Genomic DNA, 13096 nt, shown 5'->3' on the forward strand with positions numbered 1-13096 from the left:
TACTCATGGCCTCTGTAATTTCCCTTCATAGCAGTTATCTTTGCATACTGTAACAGTTATTTGTTGATTCTTTGACTGTCTGACTCCCCCACTAGACTATGTGGTACTTCAGGATTGGATCTCTTATTTTCTGTTTACTGTTAGATCCTGAGTAAGTACTCTGTAAACATTTATGGGACAAATAAATAAACGAAGGCCCAAATGCTGGCAAGAACTTCCTCCACTTTCAACCACACTAATCACTCCAGCTTGTCCACAGGGACAAGTGTTTACTACTCCAACTCCATGGCCATGCAGGTAGCTGACACTAATGAGTCTGATCCAGTGTTATGATTCTAATCAGTAAGTCAGTGTTGTCCTGTCTCTGCCTATGGACTATGTATCTTTCTCTTTATGAACTACTGTAAAGATCTTTCTAGAATGTGGGGAGTGAGTGCATAAGGAGGCTGGTGCTCGTGTTGTTTTGGAGAATTAATTCAGGGTCTTGCTGCCACCAGCAGCGCCTTACATTTCATCCTTAGGGTAATATGCAGCAGGTAGTGTGTGCCCTCTGCAGCCTCCTCGGCCACCTCCTCCAGCGGGTCCCCACACAGTAGTGCCATCAGAGCCACTAGATGTCCAAGTCTTTCGAATTGCAGTGGAAGCTAGTTAGGAAGCAAAAGAAAGATGCCATTAGAATACAGGTGCATTTGGTGCCTTAGATTTAAGTTGTTGAGAAGTAATTCCACTTCCATCCCCTACTCAAGATAAGTGCAGGGGTCACATCCAGCTCCTGGATCTCTTCAGGTTAACATTTAACATGCGTAGATCTAATATATCCAGCGGATGGTATTAAACAGGGCAAATTTTAACTTAAGTAGGCAATCTGAAAAATGAAAAAGCTTTGTATATAAAGATGTTCACTCTAACACTGTTTTTAGAGACCACATATTGAAAATAATTGCCCAACAGTAAAGATAACTCTGAATATAACCATTAGGAATCAAGTATCCTAGGAATTCATAATAAGGTAGGAAAATGTGCTAGTCTGCTAAGTGAAAAAGCTGGACTCAAAGTTGAGGTACACCACTTAATACAATTAAAAAAAATGTATTTATTGATATTTTGCCCTATTATGGGAAAAAAGTAAGGTAGTTGGTAAAAACTGTATCAGAAAAGGAAGCATAATTTAAAATAAACAGTGAAGAAAATGGGACATATTAAAAAATGAAGGCAGAAAAGAATAATGAAATTAAGAATTTTAATTCTGTTAGCATGCAGAATGCATAATCATCATTTGCTCAAAGTAGGTCACAAAACTAGGCTCTGAACTTCCTCAGGGCTAATGCAGAGGTGCACACATACGATTCACACTACCCGTAAGATAAGAAGCAAACAGTTGTGCAAAGGAAGCACAGCCATACCTAGGACTGAGGCAGAAAGAATTTCTTCTGTGGCTCTTCAGAAAAATATACTGAGATACTATGAACAATAGCTTCTACAACCTATTTACAGTAAACGCAGCAACACATACACAAAGCTGTGTAACATCTTTCATTCTCTGATAATAATGTTCATTCCTTCAGTCAATCAACAAACACTGAGTACCAATGCTGAGCCCAAAACTGGTTATGACTGTGGCCCTTATATAAGGCACTATGACTGGCACTGGGAACATAAGCAGTGAACAAAAGCTAACATTCCTGTTCATGGAGGGGACATTCTCATTGGAGAAACATAAAATAAAAAAATAAAGAAGTAATATTTTTTATATATTAAATGGTGATAAATGTTATGATGAAGAAAAATGCAGGGGACAAGGATAGGGAATGCTACTTTAGAACAGTCAGGCTGTAAGGAGGGACTGAGTGAAAAGCACTCTGGTAGAGAGAATAGCACATGAACAAAGAAGGGATTGTGTCTGGTGCTTCTGAGGAAAAGGAGGCTTGGTTGGCTGGAGCAAAGTAATTAAGAGTGAAAAAAAATAGGAGGCATATGAGGATGGGGCAAGATGACATAGCAATCTATAAAACATTGTAAGGATTTTGGATTCTATTCTGTGTGAGATGGGAAGCCACTGGAGGGTTAGCCATTGGAAGGTTTTGAGCAGAGAAGGGACATGAGCTGATTGACATTTATTCAATAAATATTAAATTGAGCATCTACTGAGTAGCATATTCTGTGCTAGGTAGGCATTGGGGATGCTGTGGTGAATAAGACAAAGAATCACTGATGAAATTTACATTCTATCAGAGGGAAATAGGCAATAAATCAACAAAGAAATAATCAAACAAGATAACCTCTGATCTTAAGAGGCTCCTGGAAGGAAAGAGTTGAGAGAGAGAGCAAGAGTAGATCTATTTGTAAGCAGAGGCCTTTCTGAGGTGGAACATTTGAACTGAGTGCTAAAGAATGAGGGGGAATTAGCTATGTGAAAGGTCGGGGAAGGTCATTTCAAGCAGGGGAAGTACTAAGTACAAAGGCCATGAGGCAAGAGGAGCTTTATATGGCAAAGAAAATAAGAGAGGTCAGTGTGGCTGCAATAAGTCAGGATGTGCAGGGAGGCAGGAGGAGCTAGATCACCTAAGAGCAGATGGAAATCAGTGGGTCAAGAGTGGCTGGGTTTTAAGAAAATACCTTGGCTGCATGTAGAGAACAAACTAGAAGGAACTGAGTGGAAGATTCCACCCCAACACATTCACGCAGAAAAAAGTATGCAGGAGGAATAAAAAAAAAATGTTAATGGGGCTATCTCTGGATGACAAGGAGATAGTTTTTCTTCCTTCTACTTAAAATTTTTAACAAAAATTTTTCTTTAATGAGCATATTTATATTCATAATATTAAAAAACTCAAACTTTATTAAGACAAAAAAGGCTACTGGAGAATTATGTTCCTAGTCTGACCACTAAGTAGTTCTTTAATGTTCTCTTTTTTTGTATTTATTTATTTATTTTAAATCTATTTTTATATATAGTGGCTAACATTTGTAAATCTCAAACTCCCCAGTTTTTTAATGTTCTTTTTAAACTCGTTATCTTTTAAGACTTATCTGAGAATATGAAAAAAGTAAGGGACAATAGGAATATACATTTGTCAAAACTATACAGTTAAACTGGGTGGATTTCATTGTATAAATTATAATTCAAGAAAGTTGATTTAAGAAAAACTATGGAAGTTCCTCAGAAAAATCCGGGAGACTGAACCACCCAGAATTCTGCGCACAGCCTTGCAGGTGTTCACAGACTCCAGTGGCACCTACGTTTTCCCTAGGAAGGAAATGCTAAGGAAGATCTGCAGGGCCTCGAGAGAGATTATGGATAGAAAGGAGTCACCTGAAACTCTTGCATCTTCAAGCTGTTGCCAAAATTAGAGGTTGAGGAAGAATGATGCATTGTGGTTAACGACAGGGTCGTCAGTGACGACGGAATAGTAAGGTCGTCACTGACAGCCGGAAGTTACCTGCTTTCACTGACTGAAGAAAGAAAAAAGCAGCATAGTTTGAGGGACTGAACTCCAATGAGGACACAGAAAGTTTGGATATATTTTCAAATTGAGAAATAAGAGAGTTAGCAGAGTGCTGTCCTTTTTAAGCATGACTGTTAAAAACAGCTGTATCAAGGACAAATTCTCTGAGGGATTCCAGCATAAAAACCTAGCATCCCCACCCAGCGACTTCTCTTCCAATTCCTGGGCCTTACTTAACCAGATTGGAGAAATGACGAATGAACAGGAGAAGCGCCAGTGCCTAGAAGATCTACTCAGGGAAGAAGACAGAACTGCAGATGAAAAAAGGAACAGAGCAGGAAGGAGGATCTCATCTGCGGGAATGCTGTTTAGGAGTTACAGGAGAGGGCTCAGAACAACTGAGAAGTGAGAGAAAGAGCAAAATGGGATTTGAGAAGAGGTACCATAGAACCGTTTCCTTTGAGATGCTGAGAGATATTTAAATTGATTTACATACTTACATTTGCCAGCCGGACTTTATTACTTCAAATATAACACTGCACAGAAATTAGACCCACTGCACTGTCGGTCCTTAGATATTTTCAGGTCACATTTATTTACTCATTCATTGAAAAACATTTACTGTATTGTTATGTTCCAGTTCTTGTGCTAAGCAATGGGGATACAAAATTAATAAACACGGTACCTGGCCTCAAAGCTGCTCAAATTTTAAGAGAGGAGCAGACATACGAATAACACTAAATGCCATCATGTGAGCATCAAGGACTCCCATCAAATTTGGGGAGTCGTAAACGGGAGGGGAAACAGGTTGTAAAAGGACCGCTCTGGATCCTTCATCTTCAGCTGAAGGGCTGCTTACCTTCAGGCTGAGATTTCTTGATAAGCACTTCAGAACTTGAGCCATGCTGGCTGCGGCCCGTTCCCGCTCATGGTCTTTGAGTGACTGTAACCAGGGCTCCATGTACTGTGAAAAATAAAGGGAGCCTGAATGGTTTATTAAGGAAGATCTGGGATAACACTTAGGTTGTTTGGAAGAAAATGTGGAGGGAGATGTCCACATGTCACTACTATGTCTGAAAATGTTTTTGTAAATGATAAACCAGTTTTGGTTGGAAATGAAGGTAGTGGGATGACAAACAAGGCACAGAGATCTAGGGGACCAGGTGGCCAGGCTTCTACAGGGGCTTATGTTCTAGATTAGTTTTTCCTTTATCCTACTTTCTTCAATTATTTATTCTATTCATCTGCATGTTTTTAGACTTCTGAAATCTGCTTTGGAAAGAAAGAAAACTAATGATGTGCTAGTAAAGAACTCTGAGGATGGGAAGCTGCATCTGCCTGGGACAGTCACGGAAGGATTCATGGAGAAAGTAATATCTATGGGCAGGAACTTCGTCAAGAAGGTGGCATCTCAGACAGAAGAATTAAGCTGACAAGGCAGGAAAGTACCAGGCACAACCAGATAAAGGAGAGAAGCCCAATGTGGCTGGAGTATTGACGTATAAATAGAAGAGGAATGAAAAATAATGTTAAGGTTGGTTGTGGCTAAGATAAATGTCCATCTGTATTTAGGTGCAAATCATTAATAACAGTTTAAAGGGTTATCCGTTTCTGGGATCTCTGCAACTTAAAAAGGGGTAAGAGAGCAAGATACTTGAACTGCAGTAAATGCACTTCAATGAATAAACCCCCACTGACGGAATGGCATATACTCGAATGGGTACAGGGGCGAGCAGGTGGTTATTAATGACCTTTGAATCTCGCCTGGTAGGCAGCTGTCTATTCACTCACTCATGAGGCTGATTCTGTTCTCTTGGTCACTGATTGAAACCCTTCTATGGTAGTAAGCACTAGTAATTTAAGGAATAATTATAGCTACCACTTAAACCATTTATTGAAAGCCGTTTATTCAATAGTCACAGTAATTCTTATCTCCATTTAAAGGTGAAAAGACTGAGAGATTAAATTACTTGCTGAATGTATAACCAATGAATGGCAGGGAGTCAGAATTTGAACCCAAGTCTGACTCAAAACTGAGAGCTGATACTCTTAACTGCTGTCTCCTACAACTTAACCCTTCCGTATTTTCTGCTCCACTTTCACAGTAAATAGGAACCATTTCCCTAATAGGACATAGCAACCATGGTTCTCTCCTGATATCCTGTTTATATCTTTCCTGATATACCTTAAAAATGGTGTCAAGATTTTCCAAATGTGGGTCTTTTATCACCAAACTCTGAAGCATCTCAGAGAATGCTTGGAACGTCTGCCTATAGAGAGACTGAAAAGACACAGGATTAGTGAGAAATGCCCCATGTGGAGTTCCCCAACACTGCACACCTTTAAGGCTTTCCTTGTTATCTCAGACCTTACTCAGAGGTGGAGGACCTTTGAATGAAGTACTAGCAGGCAGTGTGTGACCTGAGGTGAGACAATAAGTCATTTCAAATGGACATCTCAGCCTTACTGGGAGCACAGTTAACTGATTCTAACCACAGCTGAGAAATTACTTTTGAGTCATCAAAATTCTTTTAAAGTTTGACTTGTGAGTCTTTCTGTCAGCTTGCCAAATCAGTTCACCAGCTGCACCAGGAAATCAAGGCCTTTGTACTTCCTCTCCTGTCTGCCCGAAAGCTTCTTTTCCAGAGATATTCATACTCTCTCTTGTCAACCGTCACCTTATCAGGAAGGCTTTCTCTGGCCCCCTTATGTTAAAAAAAGCCCCTGTACCTGCCAACCACAGTACTATGTATCCTCCTCTTTCTCTGTTTTATTTTTTTTCATAGCACTTATTGCCACCTAATAGTATATGTATTTTTCAGTGGTTTGTATCTCTGCACTAAGACGTAAGCTCCTGGGATGAGCGTGTGCACTGCTGTGTTTCTGCTGCCTATCATGATAACCCTAAAGGTCTGCTAAGCACATGAACACTCCCACCTTATTTTAAAGCCAAAAGCGGGAAAAGAAAGAAGACAAAATAAAGTGGAATAAGAAAAGCATTTAATTTAACGACCAATTTTATTCACCAGAGTTGGCTTAAATGGTTTTTGGCTCATTCCAAAAACTCAAGTGCACCTTCAAAAGGCCAAGATCAGCTGACCCTGTGGATGGCAAGTTACTAAAGCAAAGTGTGAGTTACCTCTGAGTTGTAGGATCCAAAAGGCATCACTTCCTGCATCTGGGTAAGAGTCGTTACAGAGGGTAGAGTGATTATACTTCTGGTGATAAGACTGAACAGGTCAGCTCGATCATCAGAGCCAAGCAGCAAATGGACATCTTGGTAGCTAAGAAAAGACAGTTTGGGAACAGCCAGCTGGGAGGAGTTTGATTTGATGTTGATAAGCAGGAATCCAAGTAACCCAAAAGGGAAGGACACACTGACTGGTGTATCACTCTGATGGAAGAGATAAATGGTACGTTTGTCAGGCTGTCTACACAAACCTCACAAAAGGTTAGAGGAAGAGTTTCAGGCTCAGAGCTTCCATTCTTCTCCCCTCTCCCTCTCCATCCACAAGACATCACCACCACTGGAGTGACATCCTTCTTACTTTCCTCCCGTTCAACCTCAGAGGGAAGCCTGCTACAGTTTAATATAGTAAACCATGATTTTCCAAAGTGTGTTCTGCTGAATGCTTGTTAGTTTGGGGAATGGTGGGCTGAACCAAGTTTAAAATCCTTTTAACTGCAGGACTTCTTGAGATCTTTAATGAGTTAATGTGCAGTACAAATCTCCAAGAGACGTAAACAGCAGGCGGCCCTTCCAAATGTCTCAGGCCAGGGAACTCTACTGTCATGAAGCATATATGGGAATAATTTTCCACTGAATATACTCTGGACAAAACTGAACTCCAAAGAGGTTTCAGTAGGTCTTTGAGATACAGATGGTAGCACACATGAAATCAAAGTTCTTACATAAAAACATGGATTTGGCTTCCCCTTCCTATCTAAATAGTTTTCGGAGGTTAAAAATATGAAACCACATCTGTTGGCTCTGGTACTGGCCCTGAATCAGGAACCTGGATGCACGTGTAGGGGGCATGTGGGTGTCACCTGAAGTCAGCGACAGTGACGAAGACCTCTTGGCGCACAGGGCTGAAGAGAGAATGCAGCGGCTCCTCCTCCACCAGTATCTGCAGTGAGAGGGGAAGAACTTTACAGAGCGTTGAGAGTGTGCTAAACCATTAGGCCAGATGATGAGAGACGTGGATGGCCTGCAAGAACAATGGCAGGCCCTTTGACAGCTCTGCTCCTGGGCTCCACAGGACTGGTACCAGGACCCTGGACACTCTAAGAGTTCAGTCTCTGAGGCCTGGCTCTACCTCTAACTAGCTGCTTGAGCTGACACATGTCATGTAACTTCCCTGTAACTCAGTTTCCTCATCTGCAAAACGAGATAACAGTACTACTTACCTTTAGGGGTTGGTTGAGAGTACTAAATGAGCTAATTCATATTACCGAGTCGACCTCAGTAACTGTTAGATAGTGTCTGTTATTCATCATTCTTATTACTAGTGATTATTTCCAGTTTAGGCATCCTAACACCTCTTTCTCCTAAACCAGTCATCTCTTCCATACTGCCTCAGATTATTCTAAGTTACTTATCCTAGAAAAGGACTAACTTTCCAAATTCCACACTGGCTTTGCGTTGCTGAATAAACCTGCAGAGTGACAGGATAAAACAGAGGCTTTGGAACTAGAGATACCTGGGTGTGAGCAGTGGCTCTGCCTTTCATTCGGTGTGAGCCTGTGTGTAGTATTTAACTTCCCTGTGCTTGAGTTTCCTTATCCATATGGAGGAGATGGGCTGTATCTCAGGGAGTTGATGTGAAGAGCAAATGTAAATGGTTATGGTGGCAGCCTTAGAGGACTGTCTACCCAGCCTCTCTGGAAACTTCCCTCGGCCATCGGGAGTGGGCATCTCACAGCTCTGTTTCCGCTAAGTCATTCTGTCCCACTAAGCACAACTCATCTGTCCAGGAGTACACACTGCGGTCAACCAGCCTCTCCTTCTTAGGAACCTGGAACCGAGACAAGGAGCCTCAATCTCAGTTTGGCTGGTCTATTAAAAGGAGAAAATTTTAAATTTGGGAGCACTGCCCTATGGACAGGGTAACTGAGAGAGCAAATTTCGGTGAGAGAGTGCTAGAAGGGAGAGAGGAGGGGGAGCAGGGGAGAGAAATGGAAAAGCGTATCAAGGAGCGAGGATAAGAGATGGAGAGAAAGTTCTCACTGAGCGTGCGAGAATGCTCTTCTGGGTTTCACTCTCTTCCTGGAGCAGGCTGCTCTTCCTGTCACAGGATTCCGGGGAACACTCAGTTATCCTAGGAACAAATCTCCCCTTTTATGTTTCAGCTGCTTCTAGGAGATTTCGCTTACCTGCCACCAAAAAGACCTCACTCCGAGCTTAGGATAGTGCCTGGGGGCAGCGCTCAACAAACATTACTGGGTTCTCTTTCGTGCCCCTTTCTAAGCTTTCTTTTTCTTCTCATTTTTCCAACTCTGGTTGGATCTTACAGGTGGCCTGCTTGTTCTTCTTCCTTATTTCTTCATGGACCTTACTTAGTTTTATGACTTTATAGTCTGGAAGGGACAAAGCATAAGACTCTGCCTCCAGCCTGACAGAACTGTCTGTCCTCCGAATTCCTTCAGCATTTATTCTCCAGACCACTGAGGAGTCTTCCTGAAACATCATTCTCATCCATTTCTTGCATCACAGCTCAAGTAATACAGTTACTCTTCGACGCTGAGTACACCCTTTAACTATTTACCAAACAACAACACAACAGCAGGGATTTGTTGAGGACCACAGTGCAGAATTAGGGTGGGGCCCCAAGCAGGCAGAGGAGAAGTAGGAGGCACTAAGGACAAGTCTGACGACGTTAAATTTCTATTACAGCATATCTTGGTGCCTGTGTCTGCTGCTGGGCAACAGCAGTTTCTAAAAACCATATTCTTGGTCATTCTGCCATATTTCAGGAAGCAGAACCCTGGCCTTGCATCACCAGCTAGTAACTTACTATCCAAAGTCTCTACCCACTAGTCCTTTCTCTCAACCCTATCCATCGCATCTGCTGAGGCTTGCATCAGGAAATCTATCTGAATTAATTTCACCCAAATCTTGTCATTACTTTACTTTATATCCCAGTTCTTCTCTTTTCTATTAAAGTTCTCATCATATTTTTTTGCATCTTTTTTGATTTTGAGGTAACACATAATAAACTGTACATATCTAAAATGTATAGTTTGATTATGTTTGACATATGTATACAGGCATGAAACCATAAGCACAATCAAGACACTGTACTTAAGGATTACTCCCAGGAGTTTTCTTATGTTACTTTGTAAATTCTCCCTCCTGCCCCTCCCCACTCTACTCTTACCTCCAGGAAAACACTGATGTGATGTCACTATATAAGCCTGCCTTTTCTAGAATTCTATATAAATCGAATCACAGAGCATATCTTCTTTTTATTTGGCCTCGTTCACTAAGCATAATTATTTGGAGATTCATCCAAGTTGCAGAGTGTATCAATAGTTCATTCCTTTTATTCCTGAGTAGTATTGCATTTAGTGGATATACTAAAACTTGTTTGTTCACTCATCTGTTGATGGACCTTTGGGTTGTTTTCAGTGCTTAGTTATTAGAAACAGAGCTACTATGAACATTTGTGTACAAGTCCTTGTGTGGACATATGCTTCATTTTACCTAGGAATGGAATTGCTGACCTGGATTTCTCCTCAGCAGAACTGTCTCTCCTCTTGGTTGTTGGGAGCAGCACTTTAAGCCCCTACACATGGGCTTGCAGGAATTTTATAGATTTGAACAATGAAGCACTGATCCATGCAATTTTCTCAGGGACGCGAGCTACCTTTCATTCTTCTAGGCTGAACCTCTTGCCAGTCCAAACTTTGGTTGACATCTGACAGTGGGTACTTTACTACTGACTGGACAGATCCAGATGCAGAGCATAGGGAAATTCAGTGTGTTTTTGCTGTTTGAGACTTGCATTTGTGCATCTTCTGAGCTGGCTGGTTGAACCATGTGGCAGTTCACTGCTGCCAGTTCTTGTGGAAGTAGGATTCTGGAACCATGCCATTTTGGCTGGGTCCTGTGGTTGTGTAGAACCCTCTTTCTATAGAGTGGAGCCAAGGAGAGAGCTGCACTCATTCTGAAATGTGCATTATATCATTCTGTTCTTCTTGATGTATTATTTGGAATCGTTCTCAACCTACTTATGAGGTGCACTCACTTCCAAACTAATTGTAAGCTCCTGGAGGGCAAGGAATAACACTTCTAGAAAATTTGTATCCTTTTCAAAGCACCATAGTGTTCTAGATACAGAAGATCTTTGATATAGTTCATTGCTTAACAAACTTGTTAGCTGGTTAGCCTTCAATTCTGACAACTAATCATCAATCTAATCAGCTTTATAGATCTGTGGTTTGAAAACGAACTGCTCATTTTTCTGAAGTGTACAAGAAATCCTAGATTCAGAATTTGAGAGCTTTAGAGAAACTGAAGGGAACATTTCTCAGATGAGAAAACTAAAGCATCAGGAAGTTAATTGCGTGCTTAAATGCATCACCTCCTGTGAAAAGCCTTTCTGGATCCTTTGACATGGAGAAGTAGTAACTTTCGGCTAGAAAGAGGCAGAACTGGCACTAGGACCTAGGCATTTGATTATAGAGTCTGCCTCAAAGCTGCTGCTTGCAGCACTGTCTTTTCTGAGAAATTTAAATGCTGTTCCTCTCCTTTCTACTCTTCTTGTAGTTGGTCTTCAAGGGTGATTATATTTGTAGATTACCCAGTCTATTTCTGCTCCATGTAGAGATTCTGATAAAGAAAAGGTTAAGGGAACCGATAACATAGGTGAAGTCAGTAAAAATTTTGTTAGCCAAGTCACTGAATTTATACGGTCCTGATAATTTGTGATAAGGTCACAATACTTACATTTAGCTTACGCACAATGTCTGCTATGTGGTTGCGAATGAATGACTCTGTGGTTTCATCATAAGGTAAAGTTCGGCTGAGAGAAGACAAAGATCTTAGGAATTTCAGCTTCTCAAGTTCACTCTGAGTTTGTGGAAAGATGATAAAAACACAAGTATACATTATAATCTCATTTGATAATAGTAAAGCTCTTTTGAAAAGTTTCCTGGAATGTCTTAAACATCTGACATCTCATTCAGTCCAATATTAGTTTTTTATTATAAGGAATGAGTAAGTTATAGAGGAATAAAGTTCCTTGTCCACTGGTCCTGCCTCGGTCTGGGACCTCACTTTCCCTCTCAGCTAGATTTTACTAAGCGCTCCGTGGTGGTTCTCCCCTCCTTTAGTCTTTCCTTCCACCTACCCACCCTGTGTACTGCTGTCTGATTAAGCTTCCTAAAGGTGTCCTGTGATGCTGTTACTTCTAGCTCTCCCGATGTCATTAAAGATTCATTATTTTGAGTCTTTAAGGTTTCCTATCAAAATGCAAGTTCTGATTTGAAGAATAAAATCTTTTTTGTATTACTCTCTTTTTCTGATTATAAAAGCAATATCTATTTATCATAGAACCTGAAAAAATACAGTATAAAGAAGAAAATAAAAGACACCAATAACTCTACAATCTTGAGAAAAAATTTTCCAGTCTTTTCTCCGTTGCGTGTAGATGGTGTAAACTGGTATAAGCTCTCTGGACAGCAAGTAGCAATATAGAGCAAGAAGCTGACTTCACAGCCTGGTTCTCTCTCACCTGGATTAGTGTAACAGGCCAACACTGGGTTGCTCTGCTCCAGCTTTGCCCCCTCCCAATCTATTCCCCCAGCTATCACCAGATTCATCTTTATAAAATGCAAACTTGATCAGGTAACTCCCCTGCTGAGACTCTCTCAATAGCACCTGTGGAGGTCAGGGCCCTTCCCAATGTGACCCCAGCTAACCTCTTCAAATTCGCCTCTTGTTTTGCCCTGTAGCATTCTGAGCTTCAGCCCAGTTAAGCTTCATGCTGCCCTTTCTTATTTCTGGGCCTTTCCGCCTTTTGAATTCTCTACACTTTTTGTTTACCGACTGAAATCTATATATGCTTTAAGGCTTGGAGCACGTATTTTCTCCTGACGCTGGGTCAGGGACACTTCTACGTGTATCCATAAACCACATGTGTATGTTGCTAACATGGCATTTGTGACACTCTGACAAAATTACCTTCTTATTCATCTATTTCCCTGACTGGCTGTGGGTTCAGGTCAAGGCAGGGAATGGAATTTTTTTTTCCAGTTCACTGCAGCAACCCAAGCCCTTTAATTACAAAAAAAAATCCTTCATAAAGTCTTGCTGACATGAAGTGTAAAGAATAGTCCAAGCCAAAAGTAAAGACCAACATTTTGGCTTTAAGTGTTTTTGTTTTTTTAAATTATTGGTATTATACATAGAGAAAATGTAAAGCTTGTTGAATTTTCACAAATCAAAAACATCCATATATATATATTCAAAGGAAATGACATCTGAGTCTCAAAGAGGTATCTGCACTCCCATGTTCACTGCAGCATTATTCACAGCCAAAACATGGAAACAGTCCAAGTGTCTGTTGACAAATGACAGACACCTTCAACACTGTGATTTAGACAGACCAGGCTTCTGTAAGTTCTTCAGACATGCTCTGCCGCTC

At 41.0% G+C, this 13096-nt stretch overlaps 1 protein-coding gene across 1 annotated transcript in view; it reads right to left on the reverse strand.

The window, feature by feature from the left end:
- Window positions 1-13096, reverse strand: part of MROH8 (maestro heat like repeat family member 8) — a 38107-nt gene that overhangs the window by 18542 nt on the left and 6469 nt on the right. Inside the window, 6 exon segments of the mRNA XM_074347253.1 lie at window positions 509-644; window positions 4306-4410; window positions 5632-5727; window positions 6586-6730; window positions 7497-7576; window positions 11398-11520. Coding sequence (XP_074203354.1) covers window positions 509-644; window positions 4306-4410; window positions 5632-5727; window positions 6586-6730; window positions 7497-7576; window positions 11398-11520 — 685 coding nt within the window.

This window comes from Camelus bactrianus, chromosome 19 (assembly GCF_048773025.1).
Source record: "Camelus bactrianus isolate YW-2024 breed Bactrian camel chromosome 19, ASM4877302v1, whole genome shotgun sequence".
NCBI classification, from domain to species: Eukaryota; Metazoa; Chordata; class Mammalia; order Artiodactyla; family Camelidae; genus Camelus; species Camelus bactrianus.